General features: G+C 44.9%; 1 protein-coding gene across 3 annotated transcripts; it reads left to right on the top strand.

Moving 5' to 3' along the window:
- The first annotated feature begins 4895 nt into the window (after positions 1-4895).
- On the top strand, positions 4896-6825 carry LOC147614985 (uncharacterized). 3 transcript variants are annotated; one of them, XM_086779829.1, is made up of 4 exons: positions 5087-5889; positions 5990-6046; positions 6131-6174; positions 6336-6825. In XM_086779829.1, the coding sequence occupies exons 1-3, from the start codon at positions 5149-5151 to the stop codon at positions 6149-6151; spliced, it is 819 nt and encodes a 272-aa protein (XP_086635955.1). In that variant the 5' UTR covers positions 5087-5148; the 3' UTR covers positions 6152-6174; positions 6336-6825. The 3 variants fall into 3 exon arrangements, 2 of the variants coding, with proteins under 2 accessions (XP_086635955.1, XP_086635954.1); XR_015262894.1 differs by having other exon boundaries at positions 4896-6046; XM_086779828.1 differs by having other exon boundaries at positions 5087-6046; positions 6131-6825.
- The last annotated feature ends 2405 nt before the right edge of the window (positions 6826-9230 follow it).

Below are 9230 nucleotides of genomic sequence, written 5' to 3'. Positions count from 1 at the left end.
TCCAGGAGATACCTTGTGAAGTTTAAGAATTATTTGCCTATTGATGCCAAGTGGGTAAATGAAGACTATTTTGTAGATTATCCGCAATTGTTGCAGGCATATCTTGAGGCTTTTCAGTTGAGGTCAACTCTTTAGAAGCCCGGGGGATGTCACCAATTGGCCGACCATTTGGTCCTTCTCCAGTTTTTGCGTCTCGTTCACTTGAGGCCAGGTCGGTGTCTCATGTGAAGAGGCCAATATTTTGCTGACATGGACGGGAGCCAAACTGGTGCCACCCGTGTGTTAGCAGGATGGTGTTGTATGGACGGGAGCCAGACCAGTGCCACCCGTGTTTTGTATGACCTGGACTGTGTTCGACCCATGGGATTGTCACGCCATGGAAGAGCCAGTATTCGTGCCGTGTTTTGCCTATGGGACTGTCACACCATAGGGAGACTCGTGCGTGGAACTGTGTCTTACCTATGGGACTGTCACACACTCCATAGGAAGACCAGGTTTTTATGTTTTTATGTCGTGCCAGTTTTGTGCCGACAGATATTTTGTACTTGTTCCATGAACGGGAGATATGTCCATGTTACTATTTGCACATGCACACATATTTTGCATGTTTGAAACTGTTTTCGTATGACATGTATTTGTGTGTTTGCCTGCTTGACGTGTTACTTACTGAGCGGGGACGCCTGCCAGTGAGTCGTGAAGTTTGCTCTGTATTCTGACGAGTTTTGGTGTATGTGAACAGGTGGTAAGTATGTCGCACATATTGTTTTAATGTTTCATATTCTAACCTTTTATTTTATAAGGTTAGGTGTTCACATTTATTTAAAAGTGGGCACCCCCTTTGGGCACCCACTTAGGGGCCAAGGTGGGGAGCCCCACTTTAAGTGAGTGTGGGGGTGGGCATGGTCACCTACCCACACTAATCACCCACATGCAAGCGTGGAAATAACTAAAGTTAAACCCCACTTTAATTTTATAAAAAAAAGGGCTTTCACCTTCTTACGTAGACAACCGGCGACCATCTCTTCGCAAGCTTTAGGAGGCGGCTGTTTTCGAAGGCGGCTGTTGAATTGCTGTGCATACTCAACTATGAGACTCAACTAGGCGACTGTCTGCACCAACCAGCAAGCAACCAGACAGCTGAACCTCCCCAGGCTACGCAAGCCCTTTAGGCGACTGTGGCTGTGCGCTTCCAGACAGGCAGCCCTGTGCACCTGTTTCCAGCCAGCAGTACCCTACAGGCTGCGCTTCATTCACAGCAGGCACCTGTCCTTCCCAGCTGACGGTTGCTTTCTCCTTCCAATGGGCGGCTGCCTTTTCCTCTGCAAGCGGCCATAACAAGCAGGTTGTGCACGTTTCCTCCTTCTCAGGCTACGCATACACTCTAGAGGGTTGTGCAACCTCTCCTTCTCCTCCTCTGCACAGTAGCTACCATCAACAGAAGGATACAAACGGCTGCACCTCCAGGCCATCTTCTTTCCTCGACGCTGCAGCCAGGCCTCTCCTCCCTTGCAAGTGGATGCTTCTTCTCTCACAGCAGGCGGCTGTGCCTTTTGCGATGGTACTTGTCTTGGTGGTTCACCACGAGGCAACTGTTTCTTCAACAAGGGTGGCTACATCTTCTCCACTGGCGTTCTACAAGGGGACTTCGCATCTCCTGGGTGACTTCACCATACCACGAGTATTGGTTTTCTATCAACCATCTACAAGTAAGTGAATTTCAGACTTAAGTAAAGTATTTTATGTTTAAATCTGATAAAGGATTCATCCCGCTCGGCCAACACCCGTTCGGTGCCGGGTTGTCCAAGCTCTATTGGAGAACCTCGGTCCAAAGGTGCTGAGATCGGGAGAGCCAGGCGTTAGTACGAGAGCGCCTGTTTGTGCGTGGTCTCGGAACACCAGTGAGGCACTCTCCGCGGAGTCCAGTGAAAGCACAGGACCGTAGAGATTGGACCACACTAGTGGTCGTTCTGCTTTGAGTGTCTACATCGAAATTCGACTTCGAGCCTATTTGTTTGGTACTGTTTTCATATGTACATGGACATCATCTGGTTCTACAAGGGGACTTCGGATCTCCTGGGTGACTTCACCATACCACGAGTATTGGTTTTCTATCAACCATCTACAAGTAAGTGAATTTCAGATTTAAGTAAAGTATTTTATGTTTAAATCTGATAAAGGATTCATCCCGCTCGGCCAACACCCGTTCGGTGCCGGGTTGTCCAAGCTCTATTGGAGAACCTCGGTCCAAAGGTGCTGAGATTGGGAGAGCCAAGTGTTAGTACGAGAGCGCCTGTTTGTGTGTGGTCTCGGAACACTAGTGAGGTGCTCTCCTCGGAGTCCAGTGAAAGCACAGGACCGTAGAGATTGGACCACACTAGTGGTCGTTCTGCTTCGAGTGTCTACATCGAAATTCGACTTCGAGCCTATTTGTTTGGTACTGTTTTCATATGTACATGGACATCATCTGGTTCTTGGAACCCATGGAGCATTGTATTCATTAAATACTCCCAATAAATATATCATATATTGAGGGGGGGTTGGCCCGTTCCGGCCCCAGTGCTGGTGTCCATTTTTCCATTTCATTTCATTTCAATTTCAAGTTGTATTAAGTTGTCCATTTCAAATTTGTGGTTTTAAAGTTGTGCTATTAAGCATGTGGGTGTCCAACGGAGTCTTTCCCACTTGACGGGATCGGTTTCAGCAAGCCCATTTAAAAGCCTCTACATCAGAAGCCAAACATCCTAGAAGATGCATCCTTAGAGCATAAACACATCATCTTGTCAGTCCCTCATTTTTGTTCTAACGTTTCCCCTCCACACGACAAACAACACATTGGTATTGACCTTAGCAGCTTTTCCCTAAAATTCCTAAAAGAAGAACCCTTGTGAGAAGCCATTGCAATACCAAACATCGAAAAAATACTTAGTGAGCAGAACAAGGGTGGTTTAACTGGTCGGCATCCGGGGGAGATGCTGCGCCACTTATGGAATCTTATTTTATTTGGATGCAAGGAGTGAATCTTTCGTGTGGTGGTTGGATTTCTGTCGACATACCGGTGAGTATGTGAAATAAGCCCCCACATTAGCCATGGAGTCTTCACTCAAGGTGGCACTAGAAGAATTTTTTATGGTTCACTTTACATGAGTTAGACACGAATAGGTGTCTCCTCACAATGGAGGTGTAAGAAGCTGGCTCATCAGCTTGCAACCTCTTTGGGTCAGGCTTTGCAGGCGAGGCAAACCAAGCTCCTTTTCGTGGCAAAGGAGGTCCGAGGGATCAGACCCCTGTCTGTCATATAAGGTCACCCCAGCCAGTACGTCATAGGCAGATTTGTCACCCCGTAGAAACGAGCCACTTTTGTGGCTGTCCAGACCACCGGGGGCAACCAAGATGAGTCGTATCTCAAGATAAGCAGGAGGAAGGATTGGGAGCCTGGTCTCCATTGGAAGGCACCTCTCGGTTCGCCCCTCTTGGCTCACCCTTCTGCATGGCTCATAGATCCTCCATCTGTACCTCCAGAGGCAGAACCTCTGGCACCTTTTTGAGTTGTTGGTGGGTTCCCTGACCAGGTGCGGCGCTCTGTGCATTACCCCCAAATTTCGGGGGTGCCTGGCTGTCTATCGGAATCTCTAGAGCCGGGGGTTCCTGGGCTGGGGGCTGCTGCCTGCACCTCCCCTTTGCTCCTCGGGGGAGGAGAGGGGGGGCATCTGCTCTGGCGGTCCGTCCCTCCCTTGTTGACACGAGCACGAAAACTAGGACACCCCTTAGCCAGGTGGCCAAATTGATGGCATTGCAAGCATTGGTTCGGCTGGCCAGTCACAATCATACGCTGCTTGTAGACCTCCTCCCTGAAACGAATAGGCACTGAGTCTGGAGGTAGAGAGGGGTCTGCAACTGCTACATGCATACGTTGGACTCCAGGTTTTGTAGTCGCCTCCGTTCATCACCTCAGCAAAGGAGGCGGGAAGGTGTGTGCTAAAGATGGCTCCTAGGGGGGAAGAGAGAGAGGCAGGGGGGCAGGGTGGGAGTGGGGGTGGAGGGTGGCTGCGCTCAGAAAAAAGGCCGTTGCAAGAGCTATCTCAACTCACGATGGAGCAATGAGCTCGCATGCAAACCGAAACTGGAATTGTTCTTGACATATTTACGCAATACTCATCTACAACATCCTTAATACCACCTAAACCTTTTGTTAATCTTCACGAGTAGCAAGCACAGATGAAGGACAGCTTGAAAGGCATAAGGCTGCCACATCTATGCAGGAAAAGAACCACGAATTCAAATGGAGGTATCTCAACGAGATTGATTTACAGAATTCTTGATACTAACGAAATAAACCTTTCAAACCAGTGTGTTACACTTCACTCATAGCATGCTATTACACATGAAAGACAGCTTCAAGGGCACAGGACTGCCACATTTAAGCCAAGGCGTGCAAACGATCGCAAATTCAATTAGAGTGATTCTTATTATAACAAAGCAACACTCCTTCACAACAATTCTGGGATTGTTCTTACCATAACCATGCAATGCTGAGTAGAGAAAACATAGAAAATCAATTAATTAGATGATGATGTGTGGAGAAGGGCCGTAACAGCCCAATAACCTCCTGTCTCCCGTGTCTTCGGTGTAAATCCCATCCTGACTGCATTGATCACCAATGTTTTCATACTCTCTAAATCTGATTAGTTGTACAAAATTTGATTTTTTTAACCTGTAACTCTGCAACTTTTATATTAGATTTGACTTGCAGTATGTCAGCCTTTTGGTTGTGCAGGGCTTTTATTGGTACTTTTGATGTTGAGTTTTGATTGTCCCTTGTATGTATCTGTGGGCCACTACATGTGGTGTCCTGTCTTGCATGCCTCTAGTTTTTCAACGTCTCATTTATCTTTGTTTCAGGTTTGCAGAAAAGTCTGGAGGAGATAAAGGGTTCATTAAATGCCCTGTCAAAGGAAGTAAATGCCCATTCAAAGGTACTTGGGATTATCCTGGAAGGCAAGGAATATGATGTCAGAAAACGGTCCAGCAGTGATAGATACATCAGCGGCGGCAGCAGTAGTGATAGATACACTAGCGGTGGCAGCAGCGATAGAAACAACAGCAGATCACAGAGGGCAGCGATCTTCAAACAGCTAGCAGCTAGTTGAAATGTTCACAGGAAATAAGGAATCTATGGATGTTATTGAGTGCTGCATCACAAAATTGAAGCTTTCTTCCCATGAAGTAGTTGCAGGTCATATATTTCCCGTAAAGGAAGCTGCAAATATTCGAAGTGTCTGTCCAAATCTCAATGGGACAGATGATCCCCGAAATGGAATCTTGTGGGCGAGCTGCATCGAGGATGCTTTTGAGGCTTCATGCATAGCATGCAGGTGGAGTGAGAAGGATCACACACTCAGATTCATTGTGCTAGATAGAAACTTGTTACAGAAAAACATGTACCAAGCATGGATGTACGTGAAGTCTTTAAACACAATCAGATCATCTAGCTTGAATGTAGAAGAGCAAGTATCATTTGATGTCAAAGGTACGGATCAGCTTGCTATTGAGTTGCAGCAAGCACTTGCTAAGGAGGAGGAGGAACTCAAGCAGCGGGGTTTCACAAAAAAGGCAATGAGATCACGTCTCATAAAGGTCAGTGAACCATATGTCAAAGCATTGTATTCTTCAACAAGCTTTGACAGGTTACACTTGAAGCAGTTTCAGTTTGAGGATCGTGTGAGCATGGATGAAGATGCATGGTGTTTCTCTACACTGTGGGCAGTCCGCGAGGCAAGAAGAAGAAATGTTTTGCCAGATGATTTTCAGCTCTCGGATCTTTTCCCTGAAGGGGTTGACCTGGATGTATCGCCATACTACTTGTCTTTTTTCAGCATTCATCCTGGAGCCGTAAGTGTTGACAACCTTGATTTGGAGCAGTCTCTTCGTTGTAATCCATACTATAAAGTCCTTTGGTGGTTGAAAACTAGTAACTTGGCTCCTTATTTAGACCATGTCCACCATTGACAAGAATGCGAGTGTGGAAACTCAACAGTGGCCCTTTAGAGTAAGTTCTCCCTTGTAACGTACATTATGTAATGTACATGTTTTGCTTGTTTTGTTTGCTAAAAAGTGTTTTTGTGTTTTGCAGGGGTGCTGCCCATTACTATAGTGTACTGTTCAGCCGTTCTGAATGTAAATGATTTCATACACCCTCTCCCTCTATCTTTGAAAATGCATTTGTTTTCAACAATAGCTTTTGTGCGTGGGTATCTTCAGCTTTGCTTTATGGTTTTTTGAGCCATGTGTTGAACATTCCTTTGCTTAGGCATTGTCCTCTTCTTATGTGGTGGCAGAATCCATGACATGAAACATGGATGCAATTCCTATGGGAAGGTCTTACATGTAAACAGGCAGTGTCTAATCCCAAAAGCTAATATGCAGAGGGAAGGCTTACTTCAGTAGAGACAGTGTCTAGTCCTGTATGAAAGATTCTTGATTACAGAGAAAAAATGCTAAATGGAGAGGATTACAGTAATTGAAGCCAGAACATGGCATGTTGTACCATTGGATTCAGAGGTTCAAAGCTTAAGCATGATCAGAGGTCCAATTTGCATGGCTCAGAGGCAGATGCACATAATTCAGAGGCCCATACCCCAAACATGGTCCTTGGACTCAACTCAAGAGGCCATGGGAGCTGGTCACATTATCCCTTGAAAAGCAAATCCCCCTGAATACAATCTATAATGAAAAAGCACACGAAAAAGAAATACATATCATTTCTGAGTAAGAATCCGGGCAAAGTACCCCACAAATTATTGAGTAAATAAAAGGGCTTTAGAGAGCGTAGTCATCGCATTGTTCATCACTATAAAGAGACAATGAATCAACATCGACTACCAGGGTATCACTTTTGGTTGTTGAGGGCTCTAGATCATCATCTGAGTCAATGTAATAGGAAGTGGCTACCAGCTTAGCATGATATGTTTCTTGTTGTTTTTCCTTCTTCTTGTGGCATTCATCAATAGTGTGACCAAGCAGCTTAGCATGATATGTTTCTTGTTGTTTTCTCTTCTTGTGGCATTCATCAATAGTGTGACTAAGCTTCTTGCAGTAAGCTGCTATAGAAAGCGCTTATTGGTAAGTTGTAACACATGCGTCGGTCTTCTTCCATAAGAATACCGACCATATCTTCATAGGACATTTCTCTCCCAATTTTTAAAGCTGTGAACGGTCTCTTTGTATCTCTCCTCACTGGCTAGGCTATTCAAGAGGATAGGCTTCTTGTCATCATTGTTCGGTGGACATGTCAAGGTAGTAAGCTGTTGAAATATGAGGATGAGGGAGTCCAGATTTTGTTTAAGAGTGTCAGAGCCTTTATAGCTTATGCTATAAAGTTGCATTTTCAAGAAGAGTTTGGAATTATTTAGGTTTGCACTAGAAATAGCGTCTAGATTATCCCATACCTCTTTGGCAATTTTGGTCAAGTCAAGATGATACTAGAGATTATCTAATAAGCCAAGGCCTATGATCGCCAATGCACTCTCATTCTTTTCCATCCAAGCTGCATGACGAGTGGCATCGCTACGGACTTGCTTAGGCTCTTCGGTGGTAATAGTCTTCCACACACCTTCACGCATGAGAAGAAGTTGCATCTTTGTTTTTCACAGGACTAATCTTGTATTGAAAAACTTCTCAATGGAGATGCCATATTTGCTGATGCCAATCAAAGCCATTGGTCTGCTTTCTACTATATTAACGAAATCATACAACTAATTCAGACAGTTACTCCAAGGGGGGTTGACTCCAACAAAGCTGAGTCAGTGAGAGCTAACTCAAACACTTGAATCCGACAGCTGAGTCAGAGAGCTGCTCAAATAGCTGAATTCAACAACTGAGTTAGAGAGTTGACTCAAACAGTTGATTCTGAAAGTTGACTCTGATTGTTGAATCAGCTAGCTTACTTCGATAGCTGACTCCGGTAGACTTTGAATGGCTCAGATAAACACACACACACACACACACACACACACACACAGACACACAAGAGAATGCAAGACACAAAAGAGAGATGGATGGCTGAATTTTCTTCTATCTTCTTTTCTTTTCTACAACCATATAACTAAAAGATAAGAGTACATACATAAAGGGGAAGTACTCTCCTACAACAACATACAAAGTGGTTGGTTTATAGTGTGAATCTGACTAAATGAGCTTGCATTATAACTACGTAGTACTCCAAAGTGGCTGTCACACAGGCTGTCATCCACCACTGGCGGTATATCAACCATAATCTCATCAACCATGCTAGTGGCACAAGTGCAGAAGTTGTCACCAAGGCGGGTCATTAATGTTCGTCATAGTACTAGTTAAGCTCGATATATCAACACTACCGTTCCTTGAGCTCAACTCCACACGCTGCACTCCAAGTAAGCTCCTAAACCTATGGAGCTTCTCTATGTCCAATGCCTTCATGGGGATGTTAGCCACCTAATTCTTTGTGCTAATATATACTAGATCTACATTACCTGGTGGAACCTTCTCCCTCACAAAGTGATGTTGCACCTCAATGTGCTTCGTTCTAGCATGGTATTCTGGGTTACTAGCCAACTGTATACTACTCATGTCGTCACAATAAATGACAATTGCCCTATTTACGGGCTCACCCGTATCACCAAGTAGCTTTTGAAACCAAGATACCTCATAAGCTGCCATAGCAACACCCGTGTGCTCTACCTTTGTACTCGACAAGACAACTGTTGGGACTGATCCAACTCACAGCAGCACTCCCAAATGAGAACATAAAACCAGTGATAGATCTCCTATCTGCAACACTACCAGCCCAATCAGCATCTGTGTACCCATGTAGCTGTATCTCTGTAGTACCAGCCTCATAGAAAAATCCATAATCAACTGTGGACTTTATGTACTTGAGAATCCGTCTAGCCGCATCCAAGTGTGGCTTCATAGGGGCCTGCATAAACTGACTCACAACTCCAACAACATAACTCAAGTCTGGCCTTGTAATGGTCAAGTAGATCAAGCTACCCACTATGCGCTTGTATGTAGTGAGATCCTCCAAAAGCTCACCTGTATCTCTGAAAAGCTTTGTGTTCTACTCCAATGGCACTGCAATAGGCTTTCAACCTGTCATACCATACTTGGACAATATGTCTAAGTCATATTGCCTCTGCAATAATAAAATGCCATGAGGTGATCTCACCACTTTTATGCCCAAGAAATACCGTAGC

Source organism: Cibotium barometz, chromosome 41, assembly GCF_041138505.1.
Source record: "Cibotium barometz isolate CiBa-2024 chromosome 41, ASM4113850v1, whole genome shotgun sequence".
NCBI lineage: Eukaryota > Viridiplantae > Streptophyta > Polypodiopsida > Cyatheales > Cibotiaceae > Cibotium > Cibotium barometz.
The sequence above is the reverse complement of the archived record's forward strand: the minus strand, read 5'-3'. Positions and strand labels throughout refer to the sequence as shown.

Excerpts from the sequence above, each read along its gene's own strand:
- LOC147614985 (XM_086779828.1), top strand. The coding sequence starts at position 5,149 with ATGTTCACAGGAAATAAGGAATCTATGGATGTTATTGAGTGCTGCATC.